The 21334-nt window shown below is 44.1% G+C and overlaps 2 protein-coding genes and 1 long non-coding RNA gene across 5 annotated transcripts in view; 1 reads left to right on the plus strand and 2 right to left on the minus strand.

Annotated features, from left to right (window-relative positions):
- LOC117507149 (sortilin-like) overlaps positions 1-14878 on the minus strand; it is a 115183-nt gene extending 100305 nt beyond the window's left edge. For all 3 annotated transcript variants that reach the window (XM_034166947.1, XM_034166946.1, XM_034166945.1), the window contains exon 1: positions 14599-14878. In XM_034166947.1, coding sequence (XP_034022838.1) covers positions 14599-14796 — 198 coding nt within the window. In that variant the 5' untranslated portion in view covers positions 14797-14878. The remainder of the gene's footprint in view (positions 1-14598) is intronic.
- The window catches only part of LOC117507151, a 22918-nt gene continuing 1584 nt past the window's right edge, over positions 1-21334 (plus strand). The window contains exons 1-2 of the long non-coding RNA XR_004559632.1: positions 1-10; positions 9760-9764. This is a non-coding gene — a long non-coding RNA (uncharacterized LOC117507151). The remainder of the gene's footprint in view (positions 11-9759; positions 9765-21334) is intronic.
- Positions 17452-21334, minus strand: part of psma5 (proteasome 20S subunit alpha 5) — a 13204-nt gene continuing 9321 nt past the window's right edge. The window contains exons 9-10 of the mRNA XM_034166948.1: positions 19920-20006; positions 17452-17745 (exon numbers count right to left, since the gene is read on the minus strand). Coding sequence (XP_034022839.1) covers positions 17668-17745; positions 19920-20006 — 165 coding nt within the window. The 3' untranslated portion in view covers positions 17452-17667. The remainder of the gene's footprint in view (positions 17746-19919; positions 20007-21334) is intronic.

Consider the following 21334-nt stretch of genomic DNA (forward strand, 5'->3'; position numbering starts at 1 on the left):
CTTCTGTCTTGTTCCTCTCCCCCATTACACACACACACACACACACACACACACACACACACACACACACACACAATCCAGGGCCGGACAATCGTGCCACATAGGACCAAGCGTCTAACCATTTTCATTTGAACCAAAAACTCTCTCTCCCAATTTCACTGAGTGATCTGGCACGTCTTCAAGTCAAGGGAAAACATTAATCAATGAAACTGTCTGCTGGGGTGTTGGGTGTGAAAACTTCCAGACTGTTGGCACTCTCCCAACCCTGCATCAGATTCACCAGAAATAGCAGAACAAAAGCAACACATTTGGAATTATTTTAGCAAAACAACACAACAGTGAACTAAAATGTGACACAGTCAAGTATAGTCTAAGTCTCATTTTAGCCACTTTCCACAGCAGAATATAGTCAAAAAGCAACTAAAGATCAACCTCAGGCCCAAAACGTCTGTTTATAATTGACTATTTACACTATCATCAAATGAACATTGAACAAGTTACATTTATAACTACACACACACAAAAAAAACTTACCAGGTTTTTCTCAGTTCAAGGAAAGTAGACTTCTAAAAACAATAGATGACTGAACTGCTCTGAATATGTCATATCAAATACTATGTATCATACTGTAATACTGAATATCATTACCTTAAAAAAAATTAAAACAAGTCTTGGGTTGAATGATTTTTCAAGCATTTAGATTAATGGGGCTTTAACCTTCAACTGTCTGCTCACAAGGCACATTCTCAAACTTTGAGGCTTGGCCACACTCCATAGCTTTCTCTTCCTATCATTCACAAACACGCTAATCTGCATATTAATCGCCTGCAGATAGGTTGCTATTCCACAACCTGTACAGGGGTTGTTTTTGTTTTAAAAAATCTTGGCAACCTTGTATTCAGTGTTGAGGAGTAACTAGTTACACAAAACTGGCAATGCAATTAAAAAACAAATTAAATGCACTGTAATCTATTACTGAGAACAAATATGTAATTCAGTTACAGTTATTAGTTAAATTATTGGTAATTACAAAAAGATTACATTTGGATATAATTAAAAAAAATTAATATGTAAAATAGTAGGGGGTGGTGGCCAAGTGGTTAAAGCGCTTGGTTTCAGTGCAGAAGGTTCCAGGTTCAAATCCCACCCCCCGCCACATTTCTCCATGTAATGTGGAGTTGCGTCAGGAAGGGCATCCGGCGTAAAACCTGTGCCAATTCAACATGCAGATCCACCTTGGATTTGCTGTGGCGACCCCGAGTGCAAAAGGGAGCAGCCGAAGGGACTTACTTACTAATATGTAAAATAGTCATTAGGCCTATGTTGCTTTACGTCTTTGCAGGAATGGCATATTTCTGAACATGTGTCACCAAAAGCCACAGAGACCAATTTGATTGGTCCTTAATTTGAATTTGCACCGACCCCCCATTCTGTCTTCTAAACAGACTCTGTCTGTTGCCAACTTAACAACTTTGTTTCGATTTAATGACTTTCAGACCTTCCCTGGTGACGAAAAATCCCATTTAGCAATGAGTAACAAATCTGGCAACTTTTAATTTTTCACAAACCAGTCAGCTTTGTAACACTGGGAATGTTTAGAATGTTGTTGACTGGAAGACACAAAACAGGGGACACTGGTGGAAGCAGGGGAGGAGCAGACATTCATTGCAGGTCATCATGTAAATTTTAATTCAAGTCACCCTGGGGATTTTTTTTAAATAAATGTTTGCCACATAGTCTACAATGCCAGGTTTTTCCAGCTGTACTGTCCAGTTCAAACATTCGTTTGAAAAGTCATCAAATGTAATAAGCTACATTACTCTGATGAAGTAATTAAAATAGTCAATTACTTATTACATTTTAAAGAGCTTAACTAGTCATCTATAACCTATTACACATAAAAAGTAATTTCTAAGTTGCTCTTATTTGAAGTCCCTGTTTTTGAGGTTTGCCATTACATTCCATTTTGGGGCGCACCCCAACGCACATAGTCTGGTGAACTTTTCTTTTGATTACTCGATTTCACACAGCTATACATAACTCCTGGAAGGTGCTCTTGATCTGGCCAACTGTTGCAAAGTGGTTCACCAGGGAAAGAATCCTTCCATCATCTACCACACTTACTTGTATTACTGAAGACTTTTTCATGTTGCTGATCTGACCAATACATTCTTTCTCTTTTAAAACATACCAAATAGTTGTTTTAACCACACACAATGATTGTGGGGTCTCTATAATGGGTTATTTTGGTTTTTAGTCAAATTATGTTTTCTTTCTCTGGCAGTGACAGCTCTTTGGACTTTATGTTGACAGCTAAGAGCAAGAGATTCCAACTGGAACTGTTGCCCTTTTTCTGAAAAATGTATCAATGAAATCATGAGGGAATAATACACACTGTCATTAAAAGCTGAGTAGCTCAAGTGTCCAATTCTTTTGGTTCCTAATGAGGGAAACCACACACATAAGGCGCAGTAACTCCTACATCAACCCAATTGGGATGCAAATCCCCCCCCCCCCAACAGACACACACAAAAATGGCAGTCAGAGGTCATATTTATTGATGGACGCCTGTAACGCTCCAGCAAGTGTAACTGTCTCCAGCTACTTTTGGCCAAATGCTGAAAGCAGCAATTAGCATGGTTGCACTCCTAGCTCATGAGCTGCTTTGCAACCAAAAGGTGCGAAATTCATATCACACCTCCTACCATTCCTTGTGTTTGCGGCACTTGCTGTTGTTTTTCTGACTTGTATGTTGTTGTTAGTCTTTCTCCTTCCCCGTTTGCCCAGGGTCACGACAGTGGATCCAGAACAGAGCCGCATTGGAATTTGGCACAAGATTTTTGCCAGATGTAAGTCCAGTGCTACATGAAGAAACATACACAAGCCCTGGTCTCCTCAAGTGGTCTCCCAGCCAGCTACTAATCAAGACCTACTCTGCTTCACTTCTGGAGATCTGACGGGATCAGGTATATACAGAGAAGACCAGTGCATTTTCCTGACAGATAAGTCACTTTGGATAAAAATATCTCCATATTTGAGGACAGGGTGAAGAACAGCCATTATCACATGTTACAACAAAAATCTGCCCCATACTAGTAAACCAGCCCTCATGAGATACAAGAAAAAATAGGGCTGATAAATCATAAACAAGCTGATTGTAATTAGTTCAGCTCTTCAGGCAGGTTGACGAGCTAATTATTGAGATCACCTGTTTTAGGTGCACAGGTAGAAGCAACACATGGGAGGGCTTTTACTTTCTGAAGCCCGAGTTTACACCTCTGCAGAAAATATTGTGTTAAATTTGAGTCTGTGGGTAGCTATCACTCAAAGTCATGATTCATGTAGATGATATATGGTTCTTGTTCTTTATTTATAATATGTGAATGAGTTGTTATTAAATGGAGTTGACAATAATTATATGGTTCTTTATTTTTGTTGTAATATGTGATACATAAACAGACATGATAAGGTATACGTATAAGGTTCAGGACCATATTTGACCCATGAAGCATGGGCAACTGGAAGGCAGGAACACGAGCTTTGATTGTTAATTTCAACTCCAATATGCTGTGGTAGACACATAACTTAAAATAAAATTATATAAAAATAATAATTACTGTTATTATTATTATTATTATATAATGAAATACAAATATACAAAAAACTGCTGCTCATTTTCATTATCAACTAATCTGTCAATTACTTTCTCAATCAATTGTTTGGTCCATAAAATGTCATAAAATCAAATATAAATATAACAATAACAATTAGCATCGTTTCCAAAAGCCCAAGATGATGTCCTTAAATGTCTTGAAGGAAGGAAGACTGCATTTCTATAGCGCATCTAGCAGATGCTCAAAGTGCTTTACCATTATACCTCACATTTACTTCCCCAACTAAGGCATTTTACAGCTGGGTGGCCTGAGATGAAGCAGTCTGTCTCTTGTGCAAGGACACAGACAGGTAGCATGAGCAGAATACAAACTCAGGTCTACATACTGGTAGGTCAGCTCCTTGTCCACTCAGTTGCCTGTTCTTGTTTTGTCCACAACCCAAATATATTCAGTTTACTGTCAGAGGAGTTAAGTAACTAGTAAACAAACCAGAAAATTTTCACAGTAATTTAGATATAAAAAAGGCTCAACATGATCATTCAGTTATCAAATAGGTCTATTAGTAATCAATTAATCAATGAATCATTAGAGCTAGATTTGGAACTAATACTGAAACAATATCCCCATTACTCAAACAGGAAATCAGCAGTACATTGGTGCAAGCAGTTAGTATGCTTGCCTTCCACACAGAAGGTCCCTGGATGGAGACCACCTGTGCCCCATCCTCCATGTACAACCCCGATTCCAATGAAGTTTGGACGTTGTGTGAAATGTAAATAAAAACAGAATACAAGGATTTGCAAATCCTCTTCAACCTATATTCAACTGAATACACCACAAACACAAGATATTTAATGTTCAAACTGACAGACGTTTTTATGCAAATATTTGCTCATTTTGAAATGGATGCCTGCAACATGTTTTAAAAAAGCTGGGACACAGTCAACAAAAGACTGGGAAAGTTGATGAATGCTCAAAGAACACCTGTTTGGAACATTCCACAGGTGAACAAGTTAATTGGAAACAGGTGAGTGTCATGATTGGGTATAAAAGGAGCAAAGATGGGGCGAGGATCACCACTTTGTGAACAACTGCATGAGAAAATAGTCCAACAGTTTAAGAACAATGTTTCTCAATGTTCAATTGCAAGGAATTTAGGGATTCCATCATCTACAGTCCATAATGTAATGAGAAGATTCAGAGAATCTGAAGAACGTTCTACACGTAAGCCGCAAGGCTGAAAACCAACATTGAATGCCCGTGACCTTCGATCCGTCAGGCAGCACTGCATTAAAAACTGACATCATTGTGTAAAGGATCGTACCGCGTGGGCTCAGGAACACTTCAGAAACCATTGTCAGTTAACACAGTTCGTTGCAACATCTACAAGTGCAGGTTAAAACCCTACCATGCAAAGCAAAAGCCATACATCAACAACATCCAGAAACACCGCTGCCTTCTCTGGGCCGACCTCATTTGAAATGGACAGACGCAAAGTGGAAAAGTGTGCTGTGGTCTGAGGAGTGTTGTGAAAGTGTAGGAACACGGACCCACAACAGGGGGCGCAAATGAACGGACAATGGAGGTAGCCAAATAACAACACTTTACTGTTGTGACAAAAAGCACAACAAACACAACAGATTACAACAATAGACAAGAAGTCAATTCACACAATGTGTCACGTGGGCAGGCTCGAAGATAAGAGACGTCTGTCCAAAGCAGAACCGGAACCACACGATTTCCTCCGCCACCGAACCCCGGGAATACTGGAGCCGCCAAGTCCCGAACTCCCAGGTGGCCACTGCCTCCGCGTGTCGGATCTGGTACTGCTGGCGAGGAACAAAAACAGTTAAAGGTGGGTGCGTGTGCACCCAGCAACCCGTATGGCGGGAAAACCACCTCCTCCTCTCGTCGGAAGAATGTCTGCTATTTCACGCACAAAAGTAACAAAGTGTTAATGTTGACAAAAGACAACACAGTCGGCTGAGAACGGTACCTTCAAGGTAGAGCGATATCTCTGCAAAGAGGTGGAGATGTCGTCCTGCTGATATACCACTGCTGATCAGATGATTGGTGACAGCTGTCGTAGGTGATAAGTGACAGCTGTCACCCCGGCTGCTCCTGTGAGGCGGCAGCGCCCTCTGGTGCCTGGAGCCCGCACTCCAGACAGGGCGCCCTCTGGTGGTGATGGGCCAGCAGTACCTCCTCTTCAGCGGCCCACACAATAGGACCCCCCCCTCAACGGGCGCCCCCTGGCGCCCGACCAGGCTTGTCCGGGTGGCGGCGGTAGAAATCGGCCAGGAGGGCCGGGTCCAGGATGAAGCTCCTCTTCACCCAGGAGTGTTCTTCGGGTCCGTACCCCTCCCAGTCCACCAAATACTGGAAGCCCCGGCCCATCCTACGGACATCCAAGAGCCGGCGCACAGTCCAAGCCGGCTCGCCATCGATGATCCGGGCAGGAGGCAGCGCCGGACCCGGAGCACAGAGGGGTGAGGTGTGATGCGGCTTTATCCGGGACACATGGAAAACAGGATGGATCTGCAGTGAGGCCGGAAGCTGAAGCCTCACTGCGGCTGGACTGATGACCTTAAGGATCCTGAAGGGACCGATGTAACGGTCCTGTAGTTTGGGGGAGTCCACTTTCAGGGGAATGTCCATGGTGGACAACCACACCTCCTGCCCTGGCCGATACGCAGGGGCCGGGGTCCGCCGACGGTCTGCATGGGCTTTTGCCCTCGTCCGGGCCTTTAGCAAAGCAGAACGGGCGGTGCGCCACACCCGACGGCACTTCCGCAGGTGGGCCTGGACCGAGGGCACACCGACCTCTCCCTCAACCACCGGAAACAACGGGGGCTGATACCCCAGCCACACCTCAAAAGGGGAGAGGCCGGTGGCTGAAGACACCTGGCTGTTATGGGCATACTCGATCCAGGCCAAATGGGTACTCCAGGCCGCCAGGTGCGCGGCTGTCACGCAGCGCAGGGCCTGTTCCACCTCCTGATTGACCCGTTCTGCTTGCCCGTTGGTCTGAGGATGATACCCGGACGAGAGACTCACCGTGGCCCCCAGTTCCTGGCAGAAGCTCCTCCAGACTTGCGAGGAGAACTGGGGACCGCGATCGGAGACGATGTCTGTTGGAATCCCATGCAGCCGGCCGACGTGGTGGACCAGGAGGTCCGCTGTCTCCTGGGCAGTGGGGAGCTTCGGGAGGGCCACGAAGTGGGCCGCCTTGGAGAATCGGTCCACTATCGTGAGGATGGTGGTGTTGCCCTGGGACGGCGGGAGGCCCGTGACAAAATCCAGGCCGATGTGGGACCAGGGGCGATGAGGCACAGGCAGTGGCTGGAGCAGTCCCGATGCCCTGCAGTGGTCAGCCTTGCCCCCGGCGCAGGTGGTGCAGGCCTGGATATAATCCCGGACGTCGGCCTCCAGGGACGCCCACCAGAAGCGCTGCCGGACAACTGCCATGGTCCTGCGCACCCCTGGATGACAGGAGAACTTGGAGCCGTGACAGAAGTCCAGGACTGCAGCCCTGGCCTCTGGTGGGACGTAAAGTTCGTTCTTCGGCCCAGTTCCGGGATCCGGGCTCCGTGCCAGGGCCTCCCGGACGGTTTTCTCTACGTCCCAGGTGAGGGTGGCCACGATAGCGGACTCCTGGATGATAGGTTCCGGTGGATCCGACACCTCCGTTTTGACTTCGTCTTCATGCACCCGGGACAAGGCATCCGATCTCTGGTTTTTGGTCCCGGGACGGTAGGTGATCCGGAAGTCAAAACGGCCGAAGAACAGTGACCAGCGGGCTTGCCTGGGGTTCAGCCGCTTGGCAGTCCTGATATACTCCAGGTTCCGGTGGTCAGTGAAAACCGTGAATGGCACGGACGTTCCCTCCAACAGATGTCTCCACTCTTCAAGAGCCTCTTTCACCGCAAGGAGTTCTCGATTGCCGACGTCATAGTTCCATTCGGCCGGGGTCAACCTGCGGGAAAAATAGGCACACGGGTGAAGGACCTTATCGGCCTTTCCGCTCTGGGATAGCACGGCTCCTATCCCTGAGTCCGAGGCGTCCACTTCAACCACAAACTGGCGACTAGGATCGGGCTGCACCAGAACAGGTGCAGACGAGAAGCGCCGTTTCAACTCCTTGAACGCGGCATCGCACCGATCCGACCAGGTGAAGGGGACTTTTGGAGAGGTCAGGGCTGTCAGGGGGATAACTACCTGACTGTAGCCCTTAATGAACCTCCTGTAGAAATTTGCAAAGCCGAGGAACTGTTGCAGCTTCCTACGGCTGGTGGGTTGGGGCCAGTCTCTCACCGCCGCAACCTTGGCCGGATCAGGAGCGACGGAGTTGGGGGAGATGATAAACCCCAGGAAGGACAAAGAGGTGCGGTGAAACTCACACTTCTCGCCCTTCACAAACAGCCGGTTCTCCAACAACCACTGCAGGACCTGACGTACATGCCGGACATGAGTCTCAGGATCCGGAGAAAAGATGAGTATATCGTCTAGATATACGAAGACGAATCGGTGCAGGAAATCCCGCAAGACATCATTAACTAATGCTTGGAACGTCGCGGGGGCGTTTGTGAGGCCGAACGGCATGACCTGGTACTCAAAGTGACCTAAGGGGGTGTTAAATGCCGTCTTCCACTCGTCTCCCTTCCGGATCCGAACCAGGTGATACGCATTTCTAAGATCTAGCTTAGTGAATATCTGGGCTCCATGCAGGGGCGTGAACACTGAATCCAACAAGGGCAACAGGTATCGATTACGAACCATGATTTCGTTCAGTCCCCTATAATCAATGCATGGACGAAGTCCGCCGTCTTTTTTACCCACAAAAAAGAAACCTGCACCCATCGGGGAGGTGGAATTCCGGATCAACCCGGCGGCTAAAGAGTCCCGGATGTAGGTCTCCATTGATTCGCGCTCAGGTCGTGAGAGGTTGTACAGCCTGCTGGACGGGAACTCAGCGCCTGGAACCAAATCAATGGCACAATCGTACGGACGGTGGGGGGGAAGGGTGAGCGCCAGATCCTTACTGAACACATCCACAAGGTCATGGTACTCCCCCGGCACCGTCCCAAGATTGGGCGGGACTCTGACCTCCTCCTTAGCCTGGGAACCGGGAGGAACCGAGGAACCTAAACATACCCGATGGCAGGTTTCGCTCCACTGAACCACTACCCCGGACGGCCAATCGATCCGGGGATTGTGTTTTAACATCCAAGGGAACCCGAGAATCACACGGGAGGTGGAAGGAGTCACAAAAAACTCGATCTCCTCCCGGTGGTTCCCTGACACCACCAGAGTTACTGGTGGTGTCTTATGTGTGATTAGAGGGAGTAGGGAGCCATCTAGTGCCCGCACCTGCACAGGCGAGGTAAGCGCCACCAGAGGGAGCCCTGCCTCCCTGGCCCATCTGCTGTCTAGCAAATTCCCTTCAGAGCCCGTGTCCACCAGTGCTGGGGCCTTCAGGGTTAAATCCTCATAAAGGATTGTAACTGGGAGTCGTGTGGCGATATGGGTATGTCCCACGTGAATGTTTGGCCCACCCCTAACCCAGTTTCTAGGGGCGGGCGTTGGTGTTTAACCGCTCGGGGCAGTTCCTCACTTGATGCTCTATTGAGCCACAAACAAAGCACGCTCCGCGGACCAGCCTCCTCTGTCTATCTGGTGGCCTAAATGTGGCCCTGCTCGTGTCCATAGCTTCATCAGCAGGGGGGGCTGTAACCACACGGAGCGTAGAGGCCGTGGAGCGTGGGGAGGGCGGAACTCGGTCGGAACCGGAAGGGAGAGGGACGGCGCGTGCCCGGCCACGCCCTTCGTCTCGCTCCCGACGGCGTTCTTCTAACCGATTGTCTAATCGTATAACGAGATCAATAAGCCCGTCTAAATCCCGCGGTTCGTCCTTGGCCACCAGGTGCTCCTTCAGGACCAACGACAGTCCGTTTACGAAGGCGGCACGGAGGGCAGTGCTATTCCAGCCGGACCCCGCAGCCGCGATGTGGAAGTCGACTGCATAAGCAGCTGCGCTCCGGCGCCCCTGTCTCATTGACAGCAGCACGGCTGAAGCGGTCTCTCCTCTATTTGGGTGATCGAACACTGTTCTGAATTCCCTCACAAACCCATCATATGTCAGAAGGAGCCGTGAATTTTGCTCCCAGAGCGCTGTAGCCCAAGCGCGTGCCTCACCGCAAAGCAGATTAATCACATAAGCTATCTTACTAGCATCAGTCGCGTACATGACGGGACGTTGTGCGAAGACGAGCGAACACTGCATAAGAAAGTCCGCGCACGTCTCCACACAACCCCCGTACGGCTCTGGAGGGCTTATGTATGCTTCAGGGGAAGGTGGGAGGGGTCGTTGAACGACCAGTGGAACGTCACTGTTGCGCACAGGATCGACAGGAGGGGGAGCCGCAGCAGCGCCCTGAGGGCGCGCTTCCACCTGCGCGGCGAGAGCCTCCACCCTGCGGTTAAGGAGGACGTTCTGCTCAGTCATTAGATCCAACCGAGCCGTAAAAGCGGTGAGGATTCGCTGCAACTCACCGATCATTCCTCCTGCAGACGCCTGTGCGCCCTGCTCTTCCATTGGCCGTTCAACAGCCGGTTGACGCCCCTCGGGGTCCATGACGTTGGCCGAGATATCCTGTTGTGAAAGTGTAGGAACACGGACCCACAACAGGGGGCGCAAATGAACGGACAATGGAGGTAGCCAAATAACAACACTTTAGTGTTGTGACAAAAAGCACAACAAACACAACAGATTACAACAATAGACAAGAAGTCAATTCACACAATGTGTCACGTGGGCAGGCTCGAAGATAAGAGACGTCTGTCCAAAGCAGAACCGGAACCACACGATTTCCTCCGCCACCGAACCCCGGGAATACTGGAGCATATACTGGATGAAAGGTACATCCAGGTTTTGGAGCAACACATGCTGCCATCCAAGCAAAGTCTTTTTCAGGGACGTCCCTGCTTATTTCAGCAAGACAATGCCAAGCCACATTCTGCACATGTTACAACAGCGTGGCTTCGTAGTAAAGGAGTGCAGGTACTAGACTGGCCTGCCTGCAGTCCAGACCTGTCGCCCATTGAAAATGTGTGGCGCATTATGAAGCGCAGAATACGACAACGGAGACCCTGGACTGTTGAACAACTGAAGTCGTACATCAAGCAAGAATGAGAAAGAATTCCACCTAAATAGCTTCAACAATGAGTGTCCTCAGTTCCCAAAAACTTGAGTGTTGTTAGAAGGAAAGGTGATGTAACACAGTGGTAAACATACCACTGACCCAGCTTTTTTGTAACGTGTTGCAGGCATCCATTTCAAAATGAGCAAATACACGTATTTGCACAAAAACAAAGTTTATCAGTTTGAACATTAAATATCTTGTCTTTGCGGTGTATTCAATTGAATATAGGTTGAAGAGGATTTGCAAATCATTGTATTCTGTTTGTATTTACATTTTACACAACGTCCCAACTTCATTGGAATTGGGGTTGTACATCAGGAAAATTATCAGACATAAAACATGCAAAATCAAGATGTAAAACTAAAAATCCCTAAGTGATCTGCTGTGGCAGCTCCAAGCAAAACTGGGAGCCGCCTAAACAAAGACGGCAAATGGTAAACCGACTACATTATATAGCGCTTTTTCATCTGCATCAGATGCTCAAAGCGCTTTACAATAATGCCTCACATTCATCCCGATGTCAGAGTGCTGCCATACAAGGCACTCACTACATCCCGGGAGCAACTAGGGGATTAAGGACCTTGCCCAAGGGCCCTTAGTGATCTTTCGGTCAGGCTGGGATTTGAACCAAGGATCACCACTAGACCATCACCTCCCCTGATGCAAGCAGGTAATTAACAATTACAAAACCAAATAAATAATTCTCAAGTTATACAAATTATTGCCCCCCCAACCCATCCAAACTTTGAATAGAAGTAATTTCTTAAATATGGAGGGTTTTTTTTCCTCTTCTTGTCACTTTTAAATCAGGATCTTTAAAAACTATTTAATGACATCACCTCAGGCACATTTTTATCTTTTATAACAATCTGTAAACACTAAATAAATATGAAAGCAATGCTACCACCAATTCTGAATGTTTGTTGCCAAACCATCTAAAGAAGTACAACCCCTGGCAAAAATTATGGAATCACCGGCCTCGGAGGATGTTCATTCAGTTGTTTAATTTTGTAGAAAAAAAAGCAGATCACAGACATGACACAAAACTAAAGTCATTTCAAATGGCAACTTTCTGGCTTTAAGAAACACTATAAGAAATCAAGAAAAAAAGATTGTGGCAGTCAGTAACAGTTACTTTTTTAGACCAAGCAGAGGAAAAAAATATGGAATCACTCAATTCTGAGGAAAAAATTATGGAATCACCCTGTAAATTTTCATCCCCAAAACTAACACCTACATCATATCAGATCTGCTCGTTAGTCTGCATCTAAAAAGGAGTGAACACACCTTGGAGAGCTGTTGCACCAAGTGGACTGACATGAATCATGGCTCCAACACGAGAGATGTCAATTGAAACAAAGGAGAGGATTATCAAACTCTTAAAAGAGAGTAAATCATCACGCAATGTTGCAAAAGATGTTGGTTGTTCACAGTCAGCTGTGTCTAAACTCTGGACCAAATACAAACAACATGACAAGGTTGTTAAAGGCAAACATACTGGTAGACCAAGGAAGACATCAAAGCGTCAAGACAGAAAACTTAAAGCAATATGTCTCAAAAATCGAAAAATGTACAACAAAACAAATGAGGAACGAATGGGAGGAAACTGGAGTCAACGTCTGTGACCGAACTGTAAGAAACCGCCTAAAGGAAATGGGATTTACATACAGAAAAGCTAAACGCAAGGCATCATTAACACCTAACCAGAAAAAAACAAGGTTACAATGGGCTACGGAAAAGCAATTGTGGACTGTGGATGACTGGATGAAAGTCATATTCAGTGATGAATCTCGAACCTGCATTGGGCAAGGTGATGATGCTGGAACTTTTGTTTGGTGCCTTTCCAATGAGATTTATAAAGATGACTGCCTGAAGAGAACATGTAAATTTCCACAGTCATTGATGATATGGGGTTGCATGTGAGGTAAAGGCACTGGGGAGATGGCTGTCATTACATCATCAATAAATGCACAAGTTTATGTTGATATTTTGGACAATTGAAAGGATGTTTGGGGATGATGAAATCATTTTTTCAAGATGATAATGCATCTTGCCATAGAGCAAAAACTGCAAAAACATTCCTTGCAAAAAGACACATAGGGTCAATGTCATGGCATAGGGTCAATGTCATGGCATAGGGTCAATGTCAATGAGCAGATCTGATTTGATGCAGGTGTTAATTTGGGGGATGAAAATTTACAGGGTGATTCCATAATTTTTTCCTCAGAATTGAGTGATTCCATATTTTTTTCCTCTGCTTGGTCTAACAAAGTAACCGTTACTGACTGCCACAATCTTTTTTTTCTTGATTTCTTATAGTGTTTCTTAAAGCCAGAAAGTTGCCATTTGAAATGACTTTAGTTTTGTGTCATGTCTGTGATATGCTTTTTTTCTACAAAATTAAACAACTGAATGAACATCCTCTGAGGCCGATGATTCCATAATTTTTGCCAGGGGTTGTATATCCACCTGTTGGAACAGTAGTGGTTTTTGGTATGGGCGAACCGGACAGCCACCCAGGGCAGTATTTATTGGCAAGAGCAGTTAAAAGGGAGCGGGATGGTTAGTGGGCTAAAATCTGCTACACCTTATGTTTCTTCCAAATAACGCACATCTCATTCATAATATTATGAATACAGGCCTATAATACCTGCACATTTTCTTGAATTGTGTGAAATGGTTAATAAAAATAGGTGACACAAAATGATTATGTGGTCACGTGAATGGGGGGGGCACGGCGGCAGAAAAGGATTAAAGCCAGGTGGCCAATTTAGGAAAAAAGAAAAGAAGAAAATGCGCAAAGGATAAAGGAGAAGAAAACAAACAAAGGATAAGGGTATTCAAATGTGTTTTCTCTGTATCCATGTTATAATGAAGGGCTAATGCTAATTGGTCGTGTAACGTGTTTGTTAGCATTCTTGCTATGATGTGTGCTAAGTTGGTATGCTTATACAACAATAATTCAGTCTTAAGTCAGACATCTAATTTCACAATAAAATTTTACTCAAAATGGTCAGAGAAATTGTCAGGCTTTTTAAAATTATTATTTTACACACTGCTAAATGGCATAAACTGGACTCTGTCACTACCACTACTAATAACAATAAATTATTTATGAGACATTGTGAAATAAATTGGCTGAAGATGAGTTACAGGTACAAAAAATAATTAACTAGTGCAAACATAAATTTCTTTTATTTTTGGGTGGATATTTTAGGGAAGAAATCTCAAATATTAAAGTAGTAATGTGTAAAATTAACATGCTTGAATAGAGGAATGAATCATGCTTGCAACAAAACTGTTACAAGTTCAGTGATATCCATAATTTGGGACAACGCTGGGGCCTGTAATTAGCCAATGGAATTTTCATATCTGTAGGTAGTTTCAAAGATGAACAGTTGCCATTTGCTACAACTCTATTTTGTGACAAAGCATAGTTTAACCAGTCATAACTAAGACTTTGCCAAGCATAGAATTTGAGACAGTAACCAAGTTGCTTTACTGACATCAAAATCCTGCGGTCTTTTGATGTCAATTGCAATTTCAGGGGCACTTCTAAAATACTAAAAACTTTTTTTTAAATGGCTGTTTGTGCAAAATTTTGTGGGTTTTTGAGGGGTACGTGGGGGGCCTCGCCCGTGGAGTAATTCAATGTAGAACCGCCACTGTGCTAAAGTTTGCAGTGAAAAGTTTGTTTACTCCAATGTGTAAATGGTCAACAGTGACACACACGTAGCCCTGTTCTGCTGGGAGTCGGCTGGCTAAAGTAGGCGCACACTTACAGTATAAGTGCTGTTTTGGAGGGTTGTGTCCGTTCCCGGCAAAGCTGTACAAGTGTCTCCATTCAACTCCGTCAAACTACGCCGCTCCCTCTGCTGGCTCCTGGGCGGTCCTCCAGACAACTTCTCTCCCAAATTTAAACTCCTGCCCAGAGCTGAAGACAACAGTCCAAGCGCAAAAAAACACCTGGTGAACATCATGTTTACCACGAGGCCAACGTTTACTCTCGGCACCAGCGAGAAATAGGTCGTCTCTAACAACAGTTAACTCCAGATGCCACCAAATCCATCTTCTAATAAAGCCCATCCACCGCAGCACGGGATTGGCTAGGACCAGAACCATCTGCCAGATCATTGGACGACCAGGAACCTTCCTCATCCGAGGGGCAGCACTCTTTTCTGGTGTTACACTGACCCCTGGTGGAAGGACTGCGCCAGGACCGACAACCGATTTTTATTGTCAATGTGTTTGATTCTAGAAACGCCACATAAAGCCACAAATCAGTATGTGGGAAAACATTTCTTGAAATTAAATACTTCATGTTAATGCTCATAATGAGCATTCACTGGCATGCAGCTGAAGCATGTCCTAAACATGTTCAAGTTTATCAGAAAAATACTGTATAACCAACAAATTTCACTTATTTACATAATTGTGAATGCTTCAAACATTCGAAAAATTTTCTGATGCACATTCAGATATTGAAACTTTAGTATTTCCAAGTCTGCCTTGATTTGCACAATCTGATGCTTGGTCACATGATTTTTGTATAAATTGGTTAGTCTATAAAATGTGTAACAATCGCAGTAATTTCCAGCCCCCATTGTATATCATCGTCCAAAGATATCTGATGTATAGTTGGACGTCATATATGCAATAATGTAGTATCAAATATGAAGTACAGAATCATCAAATGCTGGAGGGTGCACACAACACTGAAGAGTTGAACCAAAAGTTTGTCATTTTTACTGATAAATGCCCCCTGGACGCCTCGCTGGAGAGGTGTTCCGGGCACATCCCATTGGGAGGAGGCCCCGGGGAAGACCCAGGACATGCTGGAAGGATTACATCTCTCAGCTGGCTTGGGAACGCCTTGGGGTTCCCCCGGAGGAGCTGGGGAAGGCGTGTGTGGATCGGGAGGTCTGGGCGGCATTGCTTGAGCTGCTGCCCCCGCGACCCGACTCCGGATAAAGTGGAAGAAAATGGATGGATGGATGGATGAAGTCTCAGAATTTTGCCATTCCAGTGGCAGAGCTGACCAAAGGTATAACAAAATATGGGAAAGGTCTCAGCATAAACAAAGGTTGATTGACAAATGCTGCTACATGCAGAATTGTAAGATTGCCAGAATTTAAAATAAAATAAAGTATTAAAAATAATTATAGCCAGCATTTGGCTCCCCAAATTGCCTTAAGTACAGGAAAAAACGTTAGATTTTTAAAAATTTCTGTGGAGCGGCACACGCCCCCAGACACCCCCCCCCCAGTAGCATGCCGACAATACTCGTACAGCCAATCCCAACCACCACTCCTTCACCTGAAGCCAGATCCTCCCCCGCATTTTCTCCAATACCATCTTTTTTCTTCAAATATGTGACAAATATCACAAAATAACTGTTTTTTACATTTTGCCTACATATTATTACCATGCTGCAGTGTCTCTCTGCTATAAAATGGACAATTTTTCAATCTTCCACAGTGCACCCATAAAGTATTCACAGCGCTTCACTATTTCCACATTTTATGTTACAGCCTTATTCCAAAATGGAGTAAATTCATTTTTCCCCTCAAAATTCTACTCACAACACCCCATAATGACAACATGAAAGGTTTTTTTTTTTTTGCAAATTTATAACAAAAAAAAAAAAAAAACTAAGAAATCACATAGACGTAAGTAGCTATTTAACACCCTGCCACCACCATGCTTCACTGTAGGGATGACACCTGGCATTCACGCCAAAGAGTTCAATTTTTGTCTCATCAGACCAGAAATTTTGTTTCTCATAGTCTGAGAGTTCTTCAGGTGTCTTTTGGCAAACTCCAGGCATGCTGCCATGTGCATTTTGCTAAGGAGTGGCTTCTGTCTGGCCACTTTACCATCTACTCTTCTGGAAGGTTCTCCTCTCTCCACAGAGGAATGCTGGAGCTCTGACAGAGTGACCTTCGGTTTCTTGGTCACCTCCCTGACTAAGGTCCTTCTCCCAAGATCGCTCAGTTTAGACAGAAAAAAAATGAATTTACTCCATTTTGGAATCATTCTGGGACATGACAAAATGTGAATACTTTCCAGTTACACTGTAGCTTCACTCATTTCATCACTAAGAACTCTTGAGATTTGTTTTTGTTGTTGGGGTTCCTCCATGATGTCATTTCCTTACTCCCAACACAGGGAGTTGGGGATATTTTTGAATACAGTATCAACTGCAAAACAAAGTGTAGACTTAAACCTAATAATGTGGTCTTTATCTTTCATGATAACATGCTCTGTTAGATGTCAATATACTAGTATTCAATAAAGGGAAGTACAACGGGTGATTGAGAAGTTTTGAGCCTGACCCAGAAAAAGTAGGGCGTGGTTCTCCATCTTTTGCATTCGGAGAAACCAAGAAGGCATCCAATGAGTCAAAAATTTCACACAATCTTGAGAAATGTTGATTCTTAGAATGCAAAAGATGGAGAACCACACCCTACTTTCTCTGGGTCAGACTCAAAACTTCTCAGTCACCCTTGTAAATATTACACAAGCACAATTTTAACTCTGAAAGGTAAAAAAGAAAAAGAAATTTTCTGAATACAAGAGTTTAATTGCCGTATTGATTAGTAACAAGAAGTACCCCATCCCCACCCCCCAAACAATTTTCGTGCGGCTCCGTTCTAGGCAAAAGACTCAACAGAAATTAAAAGACAAGAAGTAAATTAGCAGACTACAAAGAAAAAACTCTTATGCAATCCAAAAATTGTGACTGTAGTCTGAAGGACACTGTGCTGATGGTAAATGATGGCTGCGTTCTGAGCCCAGGTATACGTCTACGTCCTCTCTTCTGTCCAGAACTCAAATCAAGTCTTTCTGCTCTAGATGTCCTTGATAACATCCTCCAGCTCCTCTTTAGAATACATGTGGAAGGTTTTCCCAGGCTCTACTGTTGCCAGCTGTGAAAATGAGATAGAATTAAGAGACACTTTCAAAATTTCAAAAATATTAAATCTTGCAGTCTGCCACCAATTTATAACTGCATACAGCAACTTAAGACAGTTTCCCATTGTTTATAAGCTGATTAAATTGAAATTGAATTGAAAGTGAACAACATAAAGTAAATAAATGTGAAATTGGTTACTGGATCCTTAAACTCTGGACATAAATAGGAATAAACAAAATCTGTAGTTTTTGTCAAAAGCATTTCCTTTCAGACACTACTGGCATGAATGTCTTTCCATACCTCTGAGCTGAGCTCTTACAGCTGGCTTGCTGCACATGTAATTCATAAAGAATACAGCACGTCTCATTTTTAGTCGATTGTAGTTTCTTGTCTGTATTACAACATTTGTAGAGAGGTGTCATTTTATTTAATGCAGTGATTCGTTTTGAAGTTATTAATTCCGACCGGACTCGGCAGAGAGCTGCGTAGCGTTTGAAGCTGTGCCAACAGAACAGAGGACGATTCTCATTTCTTGACTGCAACAAGAGTCCCAGTTAGTTACTTTAATCCACACAAAAGTGTCTCACAATATTTTAATGGCTTTGAGAGGGGTTAAGAAGCGGACTTGTGCTTCTGAAAAGCAGCCAATCAAAGAACCAACAAGCCAGTGGATTGAAGCATTGCTTCACTGGTTCACGCTTCAAAGTGGACTCGCGCTGCAGAAATGGTTGATTACAGACCCGCTGCAGGGTCTGTAATCAACGTAGAGGAATTATCATGTTCCTGACAAACACCCTCAAAAACAACGACCGCTCTGAAAGACCGATAAGGGAATCGTTAAGCACAAAGGCTATCGGTGGACATCAGTGGAACAAATCATTTCTTAACGATACTCGAAAAGAACCGGTTCTCGACATCCAACCCTAGTGCTGAACCTCATTTTGTACCTCTGTTACTGGGCATGTCCACACTGCCTGTCTGGTACACGTGAGGGGTTTTTAAACAGGAATACATTGCAATGCGGCAGGACATTTTGTCCAATGTGAGTGAAAATCGATTACACAAAATCCACTATATACAGTGTTTATTACATGGAAAACCACACAAAAGCATTGGGACTTTTGCATTTTTCCTGTGAGTGCAAATATCCAGTTTATACAATGATGGTTTAGGCAAGTTTTACTGTATAATCTATTTCTATAGGAGATTTACAGCGGTCAGTGAACAGTGAGTCTTTGAACTACACAAACTGCCTTGTGCGTTGCCTGGTCAATATTTTCACCCCACTGCAAGAAATCACCCACCACTGACTTCACAAATAACACAATCAGCACTCACAATCATAGGGTGAAGATTGTTGCGTTTGACATTGTATGTGGGTGACTGTGATCGTGTGCGTTATATCAAAACTTTGTGATGAATGTGTTTGTGTCAGTGCGATAAGCAAAGAACATAACATTTCATGGCGCCATCCCAGACAGAGATACGAAGACCTTGGTTTTATCAGTTTATATTGTACGCAAATGACATTTTTTTGGGCATGCACCAGGCAAAGCTGTCAGGTCAAATCCAGTCTGTACCATTAAGTGGTCTGAGCAGGCGTCATGGAACATTCCATCCAACACCCCTATCTGCACAAATTACATCCGATTTATTAATTTTTGTGTTTCAAAATGTGTCATGTCACAAATGTTTTGAACATGTTCAAAAATATCGATTTTTCTGTTAATCTACTTTTAACTGTATAATTTCAGAAATCAATGTTCTCCTTGTAGATGAAACGGGTATGTCACAGCGACATTTATTTCATCCTGATATCGTAGACTTGCTAGAAAATTATAGAATTACTTTTAAAATAAGGGAAATTTCAATAGAACAATGAATTTAATTATTAAATGCAGGCCAAATTTATGAATCAAATCAATTTTATTTATATAGCGCCAAATCACAACAACAGTTGCCCCAAGGCGCTTTATATTGCAAGGCAAAAGCCATACAATAATTACAGAAAAACCCCAACGGTCAAAACGACAACCTATGAGCAAGCACTTGGCAACAGTGGGAAGGACAGTGGGTCAATAAATTCTGAACAAGTGCAGAGCTTTATGACATTTTATATGGGAGGCATCTGGCCTTTAGGCCAGCACTTTGACAATCCTTGAAACTACAGAGAAACAGTGAACGAACCTCAATGTTGGTGGCGTTGAGCTTTTCCTCCATCACCTGCTTCAGGATGGTCAGAGATGACTTGATAGCGTCTTTTAATGTCATGGACTATCAATTACACACACACACACAGAGACAGAGAGAGAGAGACAGAGAGACAGAGAGAGAGAGAGAGTCTTCAATTTGGTGTTTATACACTGCATCCAGAAAGTATTCACGGCGCTTCACTTTTTTCACATTTTGTTATGTTACAGCCTTATTCCAAAATGGAGTACATTCTTTTTTTTCCCTCAAAATTCTACTCACAATACCCCATAATGACAACATGAAAAAAGTTTAGTTTTTTTTTTGCAAATTTATTAGAAATAAAATAAAATAAAAAAAAAAGAAATTACCTGTACGCAAGTATTCACACCCTTTATTCAATACTTTGATGATAAACCTTTGGCAGCAATTACAGCCTCAGGTCTTCTTGAATATGATGCCACAAGCTTGGCACACCCATCTTTGGGCAGTTTTGCCCACTCCTCTTTGTAGCACCTCTCAAGCTCCATCAGGCTCACAGCCATTTTCAGATCGCTCCAGAGACATTAAATTGGATTCAAGTCTGGGTTCTGGCTGAGCCACTCAAGGGCATTCACAGAGGTCCTGAAACCACTCCTTTCCAATCTTGGCTGTGTGCTTAGGGTCACTGTCCTGTTGAAAGATGAAATCTCACCTCAGTCTGAGGTCAGGAGTGCTCTAGAGCAGGTTTTCATCCAGGATGTCTCTGTACATTGGTGGATTGATCTTTCCCTCAATCCTGACTAGTCTCCCACTTCCTGCTGCTGAAAAACATCCCCACAGCATGATGCTGCCACCACCATGCTTCACTGTAGGGATGGTGCCTGGTTTCCTCCAAACATGCCTGGCATTCACATCAAAGAGTTCAATCTTTGTATCATCAGACCAGAGAATTTTGTGTCTCATGTTCTTAGAGTCCTTCAGGTGCCTTTCGGCAAACTCCAGACAGGCTGCCATGTGCCTTTTAATAAAGACCCTTTCACACCGGAATAACAGAGTTGTGTAATGCGGCGTACAGACTACGCTGAGTTTATGCAGCCTTCTGTCAAGTTTATGGGTCCTACGTGACAATACAGCGAGGGACGCAAAGGGGTCCGCGAAATGTATGCAAAAAATTATGTTTCATTTTCGCTGACGAGTACTCATAAATATGTCAACTGTGTGGTTAATTTTCTTTTATTTGTGGACTTTCAGCATAGAGTACCGGATGCAGTGCTCTACACAAGTCTACACAACACTATCTTACTGAACGTAAGTCTATGTAATACTGCCCTACTGTACACCTAATTCAAAACTGTCAAAAAGAAAGGTTTTATCACCTAAAATAAAAAGAAAAAAACAACTGCACATTTGACATATTTATGAGCACTAGT

The sequence above is a fragment of the Thalassophryne amazonica genome, chromosome 3 (assembly GCF_902500255.1).
Source record: "Thalassophryne amazonica chromosome 3, fThaAma1.1, whole genome shotgun sequence".
Lineage (NCBI taxonomy): Eukaryota > Metazoa > Chordata > Actinopteri > Batrachoidiformes > Batrachoididae > Thalassophryne > Thalassophryne amazonica.